Below are 20495 nucleotides of genomic sequence, written 5' to 3' on the forward strand. Positions count from 1 at the left end.
CTACCACAGACAATATCCTTTTTGTCTTCAGACACCGCTGAAAAACCCACTTGCTCTCCTAACTACCAGTCATCTCCCCTCAACACAACATGTAACAGGCAGCAGGCAACTAAAACACATGACGGTTCTTGCAATTAAATGGCCAGCAGCGGAGAGACCCTTCTGCCTTCTTACAGATACCGCAAAAACTGGACACAGTCAGACAGTCTGCACAGGATACCCAGAGGGACACAGGCAAAGACTACAGATGATAAAAATCAGCGTGTTCTGATAAGGAGGTGATCAGTCTCCTGGTTTGGGGCATTAAGTGCGTCCTGCCATTCCATTTACCGGTCCTCAGGGTTTAGGGCTTTCTTCCTCTGCTGGCCCCATGTTGGACATCCAAAAATGTTAGGTTGAACAATAAGAAATGTTCACTAGTTGCCTACTCCTGGCCTAATGGATATTGATCAAGTGCATGCACTAAAGAAATAACACCAGACACACACAGTCAAATGTAATCTCTCCTTGCTCAATCTATGGCTCAGCTCCAAGGGGTTTATTTAATCCGAACATAGATTTACATAACCCCTGTAAGTGGACTCGGTTAGCTCTAAACTGGGAGTGATCGGATGTATTCCACTGGTTAGTGGGTTGGGCAAATGAGCTAGTCTATGGGCGGATCCATGAAGTCATCAGGCTGGGTTGATCCATGAGGTCATCAGGGTGTGCGTCATAGTGGGCAGATCCATGAGGTCATCAGGGTGGGTTGGTCCATGAGGTCATCAGTGTGGGTGTCATCGTGGGTGGATCCATGAGGTCATCAGGGTGGTTGTCATCTTAGATACCAGAGCATGGTGTGTGGTGAAACAGGAAATGGCAGCCATCTTTAGTGGCATGGTTTGATCTGAGCAAGCTTATGTAAGGTGAAATAATACACTTTATGGGTTGTTTCTCTCAATCTCTTATGTCTTGAGGTTAATTAAGTATTTGATCTTATGGCTCTCCTCAACATCAGTGTCATGATTCAGAACGGGGTTTCCTTCTCCATCCTGGTTCTTTCGGGGTTAACTTTCTATGGTCTCTCTTTGGTTTGGGGAAAGGTATTTAGACCTGCTTCTGGCCAAGCTCTGTCAGTGATACTTTCCGTTACCTGGCTTGAGCAGCTGACCCAGGTTTCTCTGTTTGATACCGTTGTTCCTCTGTGTTTGTGTACCCGTGTATAACTCGGCTTGACAATCGTTCTGCTTCTCCCTCGTGATTTTGCTCTACCTGTTACTCTTTGGTTTGACCCTCGGCTTTGCCCCTGACTTTCTCTTTGTCTTTTCCTCTGGTTCCTAAGTCCCCATCTGGCTTCCGTCCTTGGCATGTCCCTAACTATTCTCCTGTCTCGTATACAAAAAAACACGGCACTCCAGAGAAAAACAGAGGAGAATTGGTGCTCAAGTAAGGTTTCCAACCCATAGACATATACAAAATTACTTGGCACTCAAAATCGGAGAAGCAATTTTTTCTTTATTGTGCATCCAGACAAAAATAGACTCATATCATATGAACGTTTTCGGTCCAACAATGGACCATCATCAGAAAGGTCTTTTTGTTTCTTTAGAAAGATACCCTAAGGCAGGAATGAAATCCTGTTTATTTTATAATGACTGTAGCTCGAGTCTATCAAAGGGGCTGGATACAATGTGACTGGATGAAGCAGGCCTTAGGGAGAGAGAAGCCGCGCTCTCTGGAGCAGTATCTGCAAGGGGCTGCAGCGCTAAGAGGCCGCTGAAACAATCCAGGGTGCCGCCGTGATAGACTCGAGCTCCAGTCATTACAAAATAAACAGGATTTCATTCCTGCCTTAGGATATCTTTTACCCTACTGTATCTCTTACAGTCTACTCTAAAGAAACAAAAAGACCTTTCTGATGAAGGTCCGTTGTTGGACCGAAAACGTTCATATGATATGAGTCTATTTTTGTCTGGATGCATAATAAAGAAAAAATTGCTTCTCTGATTTTGAGTGCCATGTAATTTTGTATATATTCTCCTGTCTCGTCCTACGGCACTGACTCCGCTCTTTGGCTTCTGACCTCAGTTTTGCTGACTACGTCCTCAGCACGTCTTGTACAGCTAGCTCCCTCCCAATCTCGTGGGATGGCTCTGCCCCCAGTCACTCACCTGGGCCAGTCACGTGCCCCGCCAGGTCCTGCTCAGGGATCCACTGCACGTAGCGGTGTCTGCACGCCTTCGGGCCGGACCACGATCCTCGGCAGCACCCCCTTAGGTTTCGCACACCTAAAGACACACAGCCAATGTGTCTTTACAATCAGACCATGTGTGACTCTGTTCTTTTCCTTCCACAAATCAAAAACACATAATAAATACTGTGCAAGGCATTATAATTAAAGCTGACTGTAATTTTGTATCTTTATAAATGCAGACATAGACAATGTATAGTTTAAAGGGAATCTGTCAGCAGGTTTGTGCTATGTAATCTGAGGGTAGCATGATGTAGGGGTTAAAACACAGAAGGGAACTATGTATCACATGTCAAGCTGTGTGCTGTTGTTTACTTACACTGAAGGTTTTATCACTAGAACATTATCATTGCTGTGACTAGCTGGTGGCAGGCACTCCTCTGACTCTGCCCTGCCCCCTCCTGTGATAAGCAGCTCCCTGTCTATACACAAATACACAGAGAGCCTGTTGTGGTCTTTCTCAGCTCTGCTGCCTCCTACATCAGAACTGCTGCACCCAGTACCCTAACTGATACCTCGTTGGAATCAGGGTCTCTAAGGCTGGTTTCTCACTGTATATTAGCGCTAAAAAACGCATGCGCTTTTTTCCCCTATATTTTGCATGGGATGCGCTTATGTGCGCATACACATGCGTTTGCATGCGTTTTTACGCGCATTTGTTTTTTTGTGGTGTGCGCTCGGGCGCACAAAATGCATCCTGTTGCATTTTTTGGGCGTCCGACTTGCCTCAAAAAACGCATGTGCGCGCAATGCGCTTTTTTACAGCAAGACACCCATTGTAAGTCTATGCGTTTTTTTGCGTATGCGTTTTTTTGGTGACCATTGGTTAGACAATGGAAATTAGGGGTTTGGGTTAGAGTTAGGGTTAGTTAAGGGGGTTTAGGGTTAGGGTTTGGGTTAGGGTTAGTATGGTTTGGTTAAGGGTTAGGGTTTAGGGTTAGTTAGGGTTTAGGGTTAGAGTTTGGGTTAGGGTGAGTAGGGTTTGGTTAAGGGATAGGGTTAGGGTTAGGGTTAGTATGGTTTGGTTAAGGGTTAGGGTTAGTATGGTTTGGTTAAGGGTTAGGGTTAGTATGGTTTGGTTAAGGGTTAGGGTTAGTAAAGTCATGGTTTGGATTAGTGTTAATCCTAACCCTATTTTGATTTTTTTGGTGAGGCCAACTAATGTTGGAAAAAAACGCAAACGCGGTAAAAATGCACTAAAAACGCATACAAACGCATAAAAGCGCTGCGTTTTTTTCATGCATGCGCATAAAAATGCTTGAAAAAAACACAGCATTTGTATGCGTTTTTTACACTCTTTTTTTGCGGGAAAAACGCGCTGCAAAAAAAAGCAAGTGTGAAAGTAGCCTTAGCCTACATCATGATGCTCTCAGATGAGGTAGCAAAAATCTGCTAACACATTCCCTTTAATATCCTGTCATTTTCTACACCAAACAATTAAACAATTACATTCTCAAGCAAACAGTCAGACAATGTAGCACTGTGGTGAGAATGAGGGGATTTTCTGACTGGGCATGAGAGCCCTCTAGTGACGCAATCAGCCACAAGTACCAGGTACAGATTTGCAGTTTTCCCTCTGTTAATTCCCTGTCAGCACACTAAGGGTTACATGGTATTTCCCTCAGTTCTTCTCATGTATAGTTTGGGTACGCACAATGGGGTACATTATAAGACCAGGCCGGAGTCAGTGAGGAGCGTGCAGGGAAGGAACATATAAAGTAGATAGAGGAGTAGCTGTCTGCTCTGAACAAGGAGCCATTCAGTGCTCGCTCCGTCCTACTGAGGAGTTCTGCAAATGTTTGCTCTGGGCTACATCACCCAGTCTTTGTGTGTCTGCATGGTCTTCCTTCATCACCGTGAAAAATACAAAGTAAATTCTGATCCGTAGAGTTCTAGAGACCGGTTCTGCTATGTTTGTAATTCATTTTAGTGATGTGCACTTGTAGAGAATGAAATGTGAATTTAGATAAATCAGAATACACAGGGACCTCACATACTTTCAGCACAATAACAGTCTTTTAGTCAACTAAGCTAATGTTAGGTTTTGTAAAGTATTTTAGGAACGCATTAAGGGGCTGTGGGAATTGAGCCCTGGTACCTGAAGCCTTGACGTGATGTCAGGAAGGGATGAAGGGAGGGTTCTTTCTCCCACCAGCCAATTGCCCACTCTTCCCACCTAGCAGCCTATTGAATATTCCTGGATTCTCCTCCCTCCTCTAACCTTACCCCATCTCAGTGTGTCAGTGGGCTTCATCCCATATCTTCCAGTATTTGGGGTCTGGCAACACAAGGCTAGCTGGAGCTCTAACCTTGCTAGAAGGATTTTTTGACAAGCCCCTGTGGCTTTCCCCTCCCCTCCCTGCAGGTCCTCTGGCAACCTGAAGCTATCACCATGGCCAATGTATGGGGAAGCCTACAGCTCTCTGTGATTGTTCATCTCATCTGTCTTTCTCTGGCACAGTTTGTAAGTTTATTTGACATTTTGTGGATTTTTTTGGAATGATAATGCCATTTCGAGGCTGCATTGGTGTATTGTCCTTGGATGTGTAGCTTTAATCTAGTGTAGGAGCTGGTTTTCTTTCTAGAAATGACCTCATAGTTTTACCTCTTACTATTTTCATACTCCTGATGGCAGAAGAGAGAACAAATCTGTAAATGGACTTGAGCTGCAATATACTTCAAGGATGTCGGAGAGAATGGAGGCCCATGGTAGCCTTGATATAAGTCAATAGTTGGTGCTTAAGGGGTCTATCGTGTGCCAACCCTTGTAGGCTTAAAGTTTTATGGGTGTTTTATTATCAGAGTTTAGTTGAATCGGTTTTACCATCACTTTGGTCAGACTCTCACCAGTTTTTTTCTTAGATGAAATAAAAAACTGTTGAAGGTTTCTCACGCTCCTCCTAAGAAACAGTCTGTGAAAAAGGACAGCACATGGAAGGCATCTGAGTGCTGTCCGATTTTTCACGGACCCATGGAATTTCATTGGTTATTTTGATACAAAAATCTGATCATATTGGACTTGTCTCCAAGATATTGTGCTGACCACTCGTTCCACAATACGTGAACTGAACCTGTGAACTACACCATAGACTATAATAGGTTCATGTTCTATCCGAAGAAAACTACAGATGGAACTTGTACACAAAAAACTGATGTCTGAATGAGGCCTTAGGCCACCATCACACGGTCAGTATTTGGTCAGTATTTTACCTCAGTATTCGTAAGCCAAAACCAGGAGTGGGACAATCAGAGGAAAAGTCTAATAGAAACACGTCACCACTTCTGGATTTATCACCCACTCCTGGTATTGGCTTACAGATACTGAGGTCAAAAACTCACCAAAAACTGAATGTGTGAACGTGGCCTTAGTCTTAGTTCATGGCTCAGACACATATATGTATATGTTTTATGTCATTTGTTACTTTACTGCTTAGTTGTTTTGCTATGCTCCCATACTCCTGAACTCTTTTACACATTGTGGCACACTGGGCCTTTAAAGGAGCCCATTTTTCTAGCCTTAAAGTAGAACTTTCTCTCTTACTAGCCTTTCCATTTAAAATAAGAACTAAATTCAGTATATATATCTGCTATATAAATATAATGATAATTAGTATTCTTTCAAATTGCTAAAAATGTATTCAGTAATTTTGCAGCATATATATATACAGTATATATATATATATATGTATATATATATTTATATGCATTTCTAGTTGGGAAAGCTGTTTATCAATCCTAAAAGACCACCAATACAGCCCTCCATAGAGATTGCACACAGCTTTGCCAGAGTGAAAAGCAACCTGTTCATCATATGTCTACTATAATTAAGGAAATTTGCTGTTCAGGGACCTGGAAAAGCTGGGTGACAATGCATGTGGGTACTGTAATTGCTGCCATTTTCACCATCACCCAACTCTGCCTGACACAGCTGTAACCTAGATACACGGAAAGGCAATTTTAATTACTAGGGAGCAATGTGTAAAATATACAGATTTGACTTAGATCCTTATCTATGTTAGTAGTGATGGAGTGTAGCTTATAGTAATGGACCCTTATGCTGATGGGATGTGTAAGAGACTTTTTCAGAGAGGGAGTGGGCTGGTTATGTGAAGGTGATTGTAGGTCAGGAGGCAGGAGGAATGCAGAATCCTGAGACATTTGGCATTCATATGTGAGAACAAAGTTTGCCATTCAGGAGTCAGGGGTCTGATCCTGTTCCCCACACAGTCACAGAGCCCCTGAACACAAACAAATGAAAGGACAGAGCCACTGCTGCCTGCCGACATGAATGCTTAGCTAGTCTTCTTTCGGTATCCTGCAGGGAAGACTGCACATTCTGGGGACTTAGCTTTATTTTTCAGCCAATTTAGATGTATGCCAGAAATAAATGATCAGTTGACGGTTTCAGAGAGCGAATTAGGCCTGTATTTCATATTACTCATCCGCATTGATATTGCTGCAAATTGTGATCATCTTTATTAACCATTTAACTTTTGTCAGTAAATTATACACTATGCCCCAGGTATGTGCAGCATAGGTATGTACAATACACATTGCCCTGGGTATGTAGTGTATAGGTTAGGCTTTATGTATGTATTACATATACTTATGCACAATGCCCTGAGTATGGACTGTTTTGATATATGCGCTATGTATATGCTGTTACCCAATGCCTTGGGTATGAAGTGTATAGGTTATGTCCTATGTAGCTATTGCATATACTTATACACAATGCCCTGGTTATGTAGTGTATAGGTTATGCCCTATGTATCTATTACATATAATTATACATCATGCCCTGAGTATGTATTTTATAGGTTATGTCCTATGTATTTATTGCATATACTTATATACAATGCCCTGGTTATGTAGTGTATAGGTTATGTCCTATGTATCTATTGCATATATGTATACACAATCCCCTGGTTATGTAGTGTATAGGTTATGTCCTATGTAGCTATTGCATATACTTATACACAATGCCCTGGTTATGTAGTGTATAGGTCATGCCCTATGTATCTATTACATATACTTATACATCATGCCCTGAGTATGTATTTTATAGGTTATGTCCTATGTATCTATTGCATATACTTATACACAATGCCCTGGGTATGTAGTGTATAGGTTATGTCCTATGTATTTATTGCATATACTTATACACAATGCCCTGGTTATGTAATGTATAGGTTATGTCCTATGTATCTATTACATATACTTATACACAATGCCCTGAGTATGTATTTTATAGGTTATGTCCTATGTATTTATTGCATATACTTATACACAATGCCCTGAGTATGTATTTTATAGGTTATGTCCTATGTAGCTATTTCATATACTTATACACAATGCCCTGGCTATGTAATGTATAGGTTATGCATTATGTATCTATTACATATACTTATACACAATGCCCTGGGTATGTAGTGTATAGGTTATGTCCTATGTATCTATTGCATATACTTATACACCATGCCCTGAGTATGTATTTTATAGGTTATGTCCTATGTAGCTATTGCATATACTTATACACAATGCCCTGAGTATGTATTTTATAGGTTATGCCCTATGTATCTATAGCATATACTTATACACAATGCCCTAGGTATTTACTGTATATATCCAAAATAGAGAGAGGACAGCTTACCTATTTCAGAATAAGAATGATCTGAAACATGGAACCTCAACACTGCCCATCTGTGGATATTCACATTATTGACAATCGGTCAAACTTACCACTTGAATTAAGGGTTAAAATCCAACATTGATTAACATCTGGTTGAAACACTAATACAAGGCACCTAATTTTGAGTAATTTGAGTTTGAAATGTGCCAAACATTCTAAGAGCTCGTTCACACCAGCGTATACATCGGATGAGTACTATCCCATTTTTTATCGGCTAGCACTCGGACCAATGGTATTCAATGGGGCAATGCTGATGATCGATGTCTGTCAGTGGAAAAAATTGCAGCATGCTGCCATTTCACTTTGAATTCGGATGCCACTCACCCATTCAAGTTTTTGGGGTCATGGAAAACATGGACTGCACTTGGATGACATCTGATTTCCGTCAGCTCACACAATGGAAAAGAAGGAGACATTTTGTTCTCCATCTTCTCCTCACAGTGTGCATCCGAGAGAATCAGATCATCCTATGCTGACACTTTGGTCAATCTCTGACCAGTGTTTGATCAGATGGTCAGTTGTCTAATTGTCCCGATTCTCTCAGATGAGAGAATCTACATCTGTCTGGTCGTAGCCTTAATCTAAGATTGTCTCTTATCATCCACCATTGGCTTTATAATAAGCATTCATAAATGACAGACAACCACAGTAGGAGCAGCCATTTTGTATTTGGCTCATTACCCCTATATTCACACTACCATAAGTATTCACAAAGGACAGCATAGCACAGTAGTAGCAACTATATTATATGACATTTATATATTAAAGCAAAAGACAGCTATATAGAATGGATCAAGCACACTGACTAATAATATACTTTATTAGATTACAGTAATACAAATAATTCATGTAAAACAAAAATGCCATAAAAACATTTAAAAAGTGCATAAAGCTAAATACAAGACCCTCAAAAAATACATTAATAAGTGTTGGTGTCAAAAATAGCCCCTATCTCACCCTATAAGGTGGCAAACCTCAAAGCATAGAAAATAGAGCATATGAAGTGCAAAAGGAATCTTCTCAATGCATGAAAGTCCAAAATAGTGAATGAACCAGATAAAGTATCCTAATAAATAATCCAATATATAAGGAAATATAAATATTAACAAAATGATTACTTCATAAAAAATAAGGGGACATGAAGCAACCCCATGTGTTTTGTCACAGTTGTGACTTCCTCAGGGGTGGTCCTATGTTTTTCTAATGTTTATTAAAACCCTATCCTTCAGGTATGGTTTCTCACCATCTTACTATGCACTCTACTATTCTGTACATATCCTTATATAAGAGCCAACCACCATGGTGGCAGCCATATTGCACAGGCCTTATTGACCTGTCTAGCAGTAAAGCTGCCTTCCCGTAATAACCAGTCAGGATTCAGCTTTCATTTCTTAGACGCTCGGGAGAACATGAAAGCTAGGCTCTGATTGGTTGCTTAGGGCAACCAAGACAGTTGTGCAATTTTGATAAGTGAGGCCCATGTTTTACGCTGCCGTGCGTGGTAGTCGTTTTTTACCCATACATACGTACACAATATACTGTAATTACTTCACACAATTAAAGCACCACAAAATCCACAAACCACGGACGTCCCCGACTACGCTACAGGCACAAAACTCATTAATAAGCCTGAAAACTAGATTTAACCACTAATATACAATATACATGGTGTTTTTGTCAGCTGATTCATGGGTCTGAAAATGTACATGAGATAAAAGGCTAAACTGGATTTTCTATGTGTATCCAAGTCCGGAGATGCTCCTGCCAGCCGACCGGTCACGGAGAGAATCTGCAACGCCCCAGTGCACTATGGGGCCGCTATACAATGTCAGTTTCTCTCTTCTTGGCTGCGGATGACGGACAACTAATGCTGAACACTGAACCTCTACAGCATTGGGAGTGATCCAAATGGACCCCCATAACCCTCTCTACCCCCAGACACCGCTTTTGTTTGGTAGACACAGACCTCTGTAGAGATTGTAGTAATTTGGGGTCACAGTGATCATTTTAACACATTTTTTACACAGTTCTGTATAGTAGTAGATCAATCTGAAGAATTATCTTCACATGCATCTTGGCATAAATGTCAACATGACGGAGATGCCAACGAGATAGATTGCTCTGCGGAGCCTCACCTAAGTCATTATTCAGAAGGATAAGGGTTAAAGGTCTCTAAACTCATGAGCATGAAAATGTTTTAGTCTTCATAAATATTCTGTTTTATATGATCTCTTATGTATATATTTCTTCTGTAATCCATTGCAGTAGACTAACTAATTTAATCTATGCAGACATATACTTTTATCTAATCTCTGATTTATTTCTCCTACAGACTGGTCCTCCAGGTCCACCAGGGCCTCCCGGTCCTCCGGGCCTGCCAGGTATCCCGGGATCAGATGGCATAGATGTGAGTATACAAACCTGGAACAAAGAGCCACTGTGTGTACCAGACAGAATCTGAACACTTCCTAACCACTACCACTAGATGGCGAAAGTAGCTTTTTCCTACATAGTAAGGCTGCAGAATTCTGCTCCGTTTAATATGAAATGAATGTAAAAATCTACCAATATGGTGGTAGTGATTACTTAGTTCAGTTTTCATTACTTACTTTTACATTCTTTTAATGAAAACTTCTTCAAAAAATCTTTATGCCTAGATTTTTTTAATGTTCTGTATTACTTCCATGAATATGATCTTAAATTCGGTAAGGGTTAAATTAATAGCAAGGGTGTTATGCCCTCTACTTGTATTTTTCTGTTTCTACTTCCAGGACATTTGCTTAAACAGTGGGTAAAAACCTTTGGTGCAGACCTTTGGCGTCTTGCCATTGTTGTTTACAAATGTGTTTTTTTGTCACTTTTTTTGGATGTAGGCCATTGGCTGTACTGACTGTGCTATCCAGACAGATCACAGACATCTTAGAAGATCATGGTGATTTGCATAGTGCAGTTAAAGGGAACATATCAGCACGTCTGACATACAGAACTAGCAGTATGGCTGCATAAGAGCTTGCTCCCCTGTAAAATGATCCAAGAAGCCAGTCATCATGGGAAACCAAGCATAAAAAACAAATGCAAATCAGGCATCAGGCTGGAAGTGCACTGGGGGCGTGTCAGTGCACTTTGACAGCTTCTTTCAAGTGTTTTAACAACCCCTCCTGCTCACACCTCCGTCCTGATTTGCATATGGCTTCTATGCCAAATTGCTATGCAAAAATGGACCTTTACAAAAAAGGTATTGCTTTTATTGGGTTACATGCACTACTTTCACATTTTAAGCCTTTAAAAATGAAGACAGGTTTTCATTAATTTTTAGAGATCCAAGATCCAGGTATTTTTTAGGCCTCCTTTTACTTTTTAGGGGTTATAGCAAGCCACCATGTAAGCTGAGCAGAATATGAAACCAATTCTTCCTTGATTCCTTGGCAAGATTCAGTTACTTGCATATTTGCCACAGATTTTGACTTGGCAAAGGGTAAAATCCACAATGGAAATCTCAGGAAATAATCGACATGTTCCGTGTTGAAAATCTACACCACAGGAGTTTCCAATAATGTGTGGATATTCTTTACAGCCTACGGCCGGAGTCACACTTGCGATTGCAATCCGAGAAACTCGCGCAAGTCTCTCGTCTCAATACCCGGCACTCGGGACCGGAGTGTGCGGCAACATGTCTTTCTATGCAGCTGAACACTCCAGTCCGAACCGCCGGTGGCAGTGCCGGGTATTGATGCGAGAGACTCGCGCAACTTTCTCGCATTGCACTCGCAAGTGTGACCCCGGCCTAAGAATGAGATCTGAAAACCTCTTATCCAAATTGCTGCTACAGTCATACCATGCAGATTTTACACCCAGAAAATCCTGATAATGTGCAGCGTACCTCTCCCATGTAAAGGTACCTATAGAATCTCGTCAGTAGTAACTGCCATCTCCTGTCTCAGTAATGTTACAATCTGTCTTCACTGAATACAGATTTTACCTGTGAATTCCGAATTTTGTGAGTAAATGATCAGTCCAGGAGGTACAAGAAGCAGATTTCTCTGATAAGATATAATGTAAAGTTTCTTATTTTCATGTGCACTATTGATTTATGAAATAAAAAATTATAATGACAATCAATCTTTAAGGTATTAGAAGGTGAAGACCAATATCAAGCCTCCAAAATACAGTAACGCTTACTATTGGTGATATGATTTCTTGTAATACAGCTTTACTGGAAAAAGCTGCTTGGTTTTCTTAAATGTTGGCTGAATCATTTTATAATCTATGACTATCTGTAGTGTCATTTAAAGGGGTTTTCCGCTTTTAAAAAAGTGGACCCCAAATGGTTCTTGTAATGTAAAATTACTATCTACTATATAATCGTCTAATTCTGTCTGTCTGTCTGTTTGTAACGGAAATCCCGCCTCGCTGATTGATTGGTCGCGGACGGCCAGGTGCGACCAATCAGCGACAGGTGCAGTCCGGCCGTGAATTGGCGCGGAATTCGAACGATGCACACCATTGCTACCATCGGCTTCTGATCTCCCGATGGTTGCCGCGGGTCATCTCCTGCCGCTCGGAGGTCAGCGGCGACGCAGCCGGGAGATGACCGGCGCAGCGCTCAATGTGCGGATGGTACCTAGGGTCCAGAGGAGAGGAGACTCTCCTCCAAGCCCTGGGTACCATAAATCTGTAAAAAATAGAATTAAAATAAAAAATAGTGATATACTCACCTTCCGACGGCCCCCGGACTCTTTTCCTCTTCTCACCATGCGCCCAGCATCTTCCGGTCCCAGTAATGCTTTGCGCGAAAGACCGCTGATGACGTCACACTCTCGTGAGAGTGACGTCATCTCCGCTCCTTCGCGCTAAGCATTACTGGGACCGGAAGATGCCGGGAGCGTGGAGAGGAGATTGGGGGCCATCGGAAGGTGAGAATAACCTTTTTTTTTTTTTTATTATATTTTGCATTCTATCTTTTACTATTGATGCTGCATAGGCAGCATCAATAGTAAAAAGTTGATCACAATTGTCAAACACTATGCTTGACAAGTGTGACCAACCTGTCAATCACATTCCAAGTGATGCTTCAAATCGCTTGGAATGCGCTTGAATTCTGCACTCGAAAATCGCGTGAAAAACGCATGTTTTCCGTGGGAAAACGCATGCGAATTCGCATGCGTTTTTCCCGCGGCGGGAGTTGCGGAAATGCTGCGGAAGTTTCCGCAGCATTTCTGCAACGTAGGTACTTAGCCTCAGTGTGACACGCAGCAGCGACCAGGCCCCCGCTGTGAGATCACCGATCGTGGTGGATCGTCCTGGACCATCTTTTGAACGTCAGTCTTCCGCTGGCTATATTCTAGAATACCGGATGCGTTAGAATCGGGCCACCATCTAGTATGAAATAGTACTCGTCTGCCCCCGCTCCAGCAGTCATTCTCCACAGTTGCAGCAGTGGGATCACGTCTACATTGGCCAAGCTGGTGAGCTTAATGATTGGGCTGCAGCAGTGATGTGAACTGTTGATGTGATGTCATCTCTGCATAGAGGTGGACACAGAAGAAGTACAAGGATGGTATATTGGTCTAGTCCTTTATGGATCTGTGACAGGACTTCTTGCTGCTTTAGAGGTCAAAGTAGGACCTCTTACCTATTGGGCCCCAGTGCAGTTATGTCTGCCCCCACCTCTGCAGTTGTAATAGAGACAGGAGTAGTGATTTGGGAACCTTTTTTTCCAAAAATGGAAAACCCCCTTAGGGTTATACACATTTAGTACTATGGTCTACCACAAAAGACAGTATTGTATAGCGCTGCATATGAGGAATATACTGGAGATTCTGCACGCAGCATGTACAGGTAGACAAACAAGCCAGCTATCAAAAAATGGTGCAAAGAGCAGTATATGAAAGCTGTGATAAAAAAGAAGTAATCATGAGTATCAGATAATGTTTACAAAAGAGTAACAGCGCACCTAAATGAAGCAGCTAAAACAGTATACCGGCTATAAAACACCTGATTAAATTGAAAAAAAGCTACAAAGAAATGTGTGTAGCCAAGATGAAAGTACAAAAAGAAAAAAGCAGGAGCAGCATCAAAAAGAATGTGTGGGCAAAGTCTCCCTGGCAAAAACCTGCTTTTTGTCAAGATAAAAATATAACTAAACATTTATTGTAACAATATTTCCAAAGACAAATGTTAAAAATAGGAGAAACACTAGAGGGCGCCAGTTCAGCAGGAGGAATACATGGGTAAAGATGACTTTTAGGCTGGGGTCAGACTTGCGAGAAACTCGCATGAGTCTCGCATCTTAATACCCAGCACTGCCGCCGGCACTCGGGAGCGGAGCGCTCAGCTGCCGGGTATTAAGATGCGAGACTTGTGCGAGTTTCTCGCAAGTCTTTCCCCGGCCTTATCTTGGATTCTGTGGCTTATTTTATTATTTTTAATACTACAGGTACTTCTTACAAAATTAGAGTATTATCAAAAAGTTAATTTATTTCAGTTCTTCAATAAAAAAAGTGAAACTAATATATTATATAGAGTCATTGCAAACAGAGTGATCTCTTTCAAGTGTTTATTTGTTAATGTTGATGATTATGGCTTACAGCCAATGAAAACCCAAAAGTCATTATCTCAGTAAATTAGAATACTTTATTACACCAGCTAGAAAAAATGATTTTAAAATCTGAAATGTTGGCCTACTGAAATGTATGTTCAATAAATGCACTTAATACTTGGTCGGGGATCCTTTTGCATCAATTACTGCATCAATGCGGCGTGGCATGGAGGTGATCAGTCTGTGGCACTGCTGAGGTGTTATGGAAGCCCAGGTTGCTTTAATAGCAGCTTTCAACTCGTCTGCATTGTTGGGTCTGGTGTCTCTCATCTTCCTCTTGACAATACCCCATAGATTCTCTATGAGGTTAAGGTCAGGCGAGTTTGCTGGCCAATCAAGCCCAGTGATACTGTTGTTTTTAAACCAGGTGTTGGTACTTTTGGCAGTGTAGACAGGAGCCAAGTCCTGCTGGAGAATGACACGTCCATCTCAAAAAAGTTTGTCGGCAGAGGAAAGCATGAAATGCTCTAACATTTCCTGGTAGACGGCTGCGCTGACTATGATCTTGATAAAACACAGTGGACCTACACCAGCAGATGACATGGCTCCCCAAACCATCACTGATTGTTGAAACTTCACACTAGATCTCAAGCAGCTTGGATTGTGTGTCTCTTCACTCTTCCTCCAGACTCTGGGACCTTGATTTCCAAATGAAATGCAAAATTTACTTTCATCTGAAAACAACACCTTGGAGCACTGAGCATCATTCTAGTTCTTTTTCTCCTTGGCCCAGGTAAGATGCTTCTGGCGTTGTCTATTGGTCATGAGAGGCTTGCTACAAGGAATGCGACACTTCTAGCCCATGTCCTGGATACCTCTGTATGTGGTGGCTCTTGAAGCAGTGACTCCAGCAGCAGTCCACTCCTTGTGAATCTCCTCCCTTTGAAGGCTGCAGTTATCCTGGTTGCTTGAGCACCTTTTTCTACAACACACTTTTTCCTTCCTCTCAACTTACCATTAATATGATTAGATATAGCACTCTATGGACTGCCAGCTTCTTTAGCAATGATCCTTTGTGGCTTCCTCTCCTTGTGGAGTGTGTCAATGACTGCCTTCTGGACATCTGTCAAGTCAGCAGTCTTCCCCATGATTGTGGAGCCTAGTGAAACAGACTAATGGACCTTTTTAAATGCTTAAGAAGCCTTTTACAGGTGTTTTTTGTAAGCCATAATTGACATTAACAGAAATAAAACAATTGAAATAGATCACTCTGTTTGTAATGACTCTATAATATGAGTTTAACGTTTTGAATTAAAGAACTGAGATAAATTAACTTTTTGATGATATTCTAATTTTGTGAGAAGCACCTGTATATATTCAGCTTAATGTTTCTACACATTATTTAACCGTTGAGCATATCCATATTTACATACCCTTTATCCTCTTATACTTACCATACCTTCTGTCATCTTCCCATACTTCATGCACTTGTTTTGGATCGTCCATATTTACACATTATATTTTAATCTCCTCCTTCATGGTCTGTCGCCGTCCAGTGTCCAGCATTTGTGTTTTGAAATATTGTTACAAGAAACTTATTTTTATACTTTTATCTTGGCTATACAGATTTCTTTATAGGTTTTTACGCAGCACATACAGGTAATCATCACTAATGTACGATATGAGAATATTACTAGTGAATTAGCTACCAATAATTTTGTAAAGGAGGGAAAGCGACTGCAGTATCTATCTCAACCACTAGATGTTGATATATGCATGCACATAACCAGCAATTGAAAACTATTAAATACATTTTTACATATACAGTTGTGGTCAAAAGTATTGACACCCCTGCAATTCTGTCAGATAATACTCAGTTTCTTCCTGAAAATGATTGCAAACACAAATTCTTTGGTATTATTATCTTCACTTAATTTGTCTTAAATGAAAAAACACAAAAGAGAATGAAGCAAAAAGCAAAACATTGATCATTTCACACAAAACTCCAAAAATGGGCCAGACAAAAGTATTGGCACCCTCAGCCTAATACTTGGTTGCACAACCTTTAGCCAAAATAACTGCAACCAACCGCTTCCGGTAACCATCAATGAGTTTCTTACAATGCTTTGCTGGAATTTTAGACCATTCTTATTTGGCAAACTGCTCCAGGTCCCTGATGTTTGAAGGGTGCCTTCTCCAAACTGCCATTTTTAGATCTCTCCACAGGTGTTCTATGGGATTCAGGTCTGGACTCATTGCTGGCCACCTTAGAAGTTTCCAGTGCTTTCTCTCAAACCATTTTCTAGTGCTTTTTGAAGTGTGTTTTGTGTCATTGTCCTGCTGGAAGACCCATGACCTCTGAGGGAGACCCAGCTTTCTCACACTGGGCCCTACATTATGCTGCCATGCACATGGTCAAGCAGTCCAGTGCCAGAGGCAGCAAAGCAACACCAAAACATCAGGGAACCTCCGCCATGTTTGACTGTAGGGATCGTGTTCTTTTCTTTGAATGCCTCTTTTTTTCTCCTGTAAACTCTATGTTGATGCCTTTGCCCAAAAAGCTCTACTTTTGTCTCATCTGACCAGAGAACATTCTTCCAAAACGTTTTAGGCTTTTTCAGGTAAGTTTTGGCAAACTCCAGCCTGGCTTTTTTATGTCTCGGGGTAAGAAGTGGGGTCTTCCTGGGTCCCCTACCATACAGTCCCTTTTCATTCAGACGCCGACGGATAGTACGGGTTGACACTGTTGTACCCTCGGACTGCATGGCAGCTTGAACTTGTTTGGATGTTAGTCGAGGTTCTTTATCCAACATCCGCACAATCTTGCGTTGAAATCTCTTGTCGATTTTTCTTTTCCGTCCACATCTAGGGAGGTTAGGCACAGTGCCATGGGCTTTAAACTTCTTGATGACACTGCGCACGGTAGACACAGGAACATTCAGGTCTTTGGAGATGGACTTGAAGCCTTGAGATTGCTCATGCTTCCTCACAATTTGGTTTCTCAAGTCCTCAGACAGTTCTTTGGTCTTCTTTCTTTTCTCCATGCTCAATGTGGTACACACAAGGACACAGGACAGAGGTTGAGTCAACTTTAATCCATGTCAACTGGCTGCAAGTGTGATTTAGTTATTGCCAACACCTGTTAGGTGCCACAGGTAAGTTGCAGGTGCTGTTAATTACACAAATTAGAGAAGCATCACATGATATGTCGAACAGTGACAATACTTTTGTCCACCCTCTTTTTTATGTTTGGTGTGGAATTATATCCAATTTGGCTTTAGGACAATCCTTTTTGTGTTTTTTCATTTAAGACAAATTAAATGAAGATAATAATACCAAAGAATTTGTGTTTGCAATCATTTTCAGGAAGAAACTGAGTATTATCTGACAGAATTGCAGGAGTGTCAATACTTTTGGCCACAACTGTATTGTTGGTGTTATTTTTAAAAATAATAATTAAAGGGAACATGTCACCTTGAAAAATGCTATATGCCTAATATATAGGGTTAATCTGCTGGGAAATATTATTACATTACGAGATAGTTGAGTGCTGCACTCGGCTGATCTTTGGTGCTCCTATTACAGTGAAAGAAGAGGCATTGCACATGACTGACGTCTGATCTATTCAGAGGCCTGGTTCTCGGGATCAGTTGGGCCATGGCAGCCAAACCCAAGTGATCGGAAAGTTAGCCACAATCTTTTGGATGGGAGATAACTTTCAAACTTGAGAACACTCTTTAATCTGGACAGCTCATAGAAATTTAATAAGCCTGCATTAAAAACAAAAAAAAGAAAAATTCAGAGCCTAGATGAATAACGTGGTATAATTTGGTACAAGGTGATAGGAGCTGACATCTATTTACTTACATTTCAATATTTTGCTTAAAGTTTAACCCCTTAGATGTCACAGCCTTTATGGACAACGGCATCTAAAGAGTTTGATAGTCCATCAGCTCCCAAATGCATTGCGATCACAGGGTAACAATAAGCAAAAAATAAGCCATCACACAGGGTTAAGGATGGAAAAAATGCAATGGCTCAGCTATGGCTCACATAATAAGTTGATTGAAAAAATCAATTTTTAAAGGGAATCTGTCACCAAATTTGACCTACAGTATCTAAACTATTAATATGGGCATAAAGGATATAGAATGCTGAAAAAAGTCCTACCTGTGTGCCTCATATCAGATAGCTTGTTGTTGAGAAATCATCTTTTATCACTTTATATAGATGACCTTTTCCAGGCTATGGTTAGGACGCTTCCTGGAAGATAAATCTGCCTCCAGAGCTTATTTTACATGAAGGGGAGTTACCAGTGTGACAATGGTTACCAGTGTTACCAGTGTGATACCTAATGGCTGCTCTCTGCTCTCCTGATCTCACTGCACAGCTGTGTGTGACAATAACTGACACATCTGCAGTTTCCTAAGCTTCCAGCTCACAGGCAGACAAGGTTGCAATATTGCTGCCATACAGCAGAGCTCAAGAGATGCAGCAAATGTGTTTGTAAGAAGACAAATTTAATATTTCATGTTCTGTGTTAGTTACTTGTCTCACTCTGGTAACTCCCCTTCATGTAAAATAAGCTCTGGAGGCAGAGTTATCTTTCAGGCAACATCCTCTCAATAGCCTGGAAGAAGTAATTTATATATAAGAAAAATCTGGATTTCTCTGGAACAAGACATTAGATCGCAAGATACCAAGGTATCATTTTATTCAGCTTCCTATGACCTACATAATGACCTAGAATGGTAGATTGTTCTGACAGATTCCCTTTAGGCCTCCTTCTCATGTTCATATTTCAGGTACGTGAGGCATCAGTTTTTTTCACGGATAACACAATTACCTATGATAATCTTTGGTGTGGCACACACATCTGTGTGTTTGCATGGACCATGTCTTTGTGCAAACGACATGTCCATTTTTTAACATCAGCATGGATGTCGAGTGCTAATACAAGTCTATCGATTTATGTGTCATCAGTGTGTCGTCCGTATGCTGTACGTGTTTGACATGCCAAAGTGTAAGAGAAGCTTTTGAATTGCTTTTTCTTAAGCCATACTGTAAAAAACAGATGGCACACAGATGGCTCACTGATGGCACACTGACCCAAAACACTGATGGCGCCAGTACCGTTTTTTTATGGCATCGGTATTATACAGACATGTGAAGGGGGCAGTAAAGCTATTTATTATGCAAAAGTTATAAAACATAAAAAAACTATAGAAATTGTGAATCTCTTATTGTATTGACTTGCAGAATAAAGATTCATTATACAACACAGTGAATTCCATAAAAATATAATAATTCCTAATATAATTCAGATGTACTGCAGAAGCTGTGTAAAACCCTCCATGATTCAGCACTTCTCATTCACTATCTTGTTTCTATTGTGAGCCAGGTTCAGAAGTTCTACCAAATATTTTCTAACATTGCAGCATCTTAATGGAGGTCAGGTGATAATACCAGGGTAGCCTTGGCCTATGTAGTCTGACAACAACTCAGTACAGTGATCAGCTGTGTCTGCCATGTTTGAAAAATCCCAACTCCTGGCATTGATTGCATAGTGAATAAAACAGGGGTCTTGGAATCCCCCATCAAGTTATCAGTGGGAGTGTCTTCAGCAATCAAACACTTATCAATTATCATGTAGTCATTTGTTGGATAGCCTCTTTAATGCATTTTTTAGTCCATATAATTTGGAGCAACCCTGTGCATTACAATTCTGAGAGTCCCTTTAACTCAATTCTATCACAGGCTAGCATGATCACAACTGTATTTTTGTAAATGGAATCAGAAAAAACAATCATGTTATTCATGCCAGGGTTCAAAACATCTTCTATACACAGAAAAGATTAGGCGGCTCCTATATTTAAGTGAGACACCATTATTATACAATAAAATATATATTATTCATAAAAACAAGTTGTTATTAGAACAATAAAACCAGGAGGCCATGGATAGAGGGGAGAAGCACCAGACTCAGTAACCAAAACAGTAATAATTCTGATTAACTGTTTCCTACAAAATATAAAATG

The 20495-nt window shown here is 40.8% G+C and overlaps 1 protein-coding gene across 1 annotated transcript in view; it reads left to right on the top strand.

The window, feature by feature from the left end:
- Positions 1 to 4491: 4491 nt before the first annotated feature.
- Positions 4492 to 20495, top strand: part of COL9A2 (collagen type IX alpha 2 chain) — a 143767-nt gene continuing 127763 nt past the window's right edge. Inside the window, exons 1-2 of the mRNA XM_073571876.1 lie at positions 4492 to 4694; positions 10252 to 10326. Coding sequence (XP_073427977.1) covers positions 4623 to 4694; positions 10252 to 10326 — 147 coding nt within the window. The 5' untranslated portion in view covers positions 4492 to 4622. The remainder of the gene's footprint in view (positions 4695 to 10251; positions 10327 to 20495) is intronic.

Source organism: Dendrobates tinctorius, unplaced genomic scaffold, assembly GCF_039654945.1.
Source record: "Dendrobates tinctorius isolate UK_male_01 unplaced genomic scaffold, ASM3965494v1 ptg000007l, whole genome shotgun sequence".
NCBI classification, from domain to species: Eukaryota; Metazoa; Chordata; class Amphibia; order Anura; family Dendrobatidae; genus Dendrobates; species Dendrobates tinctorius.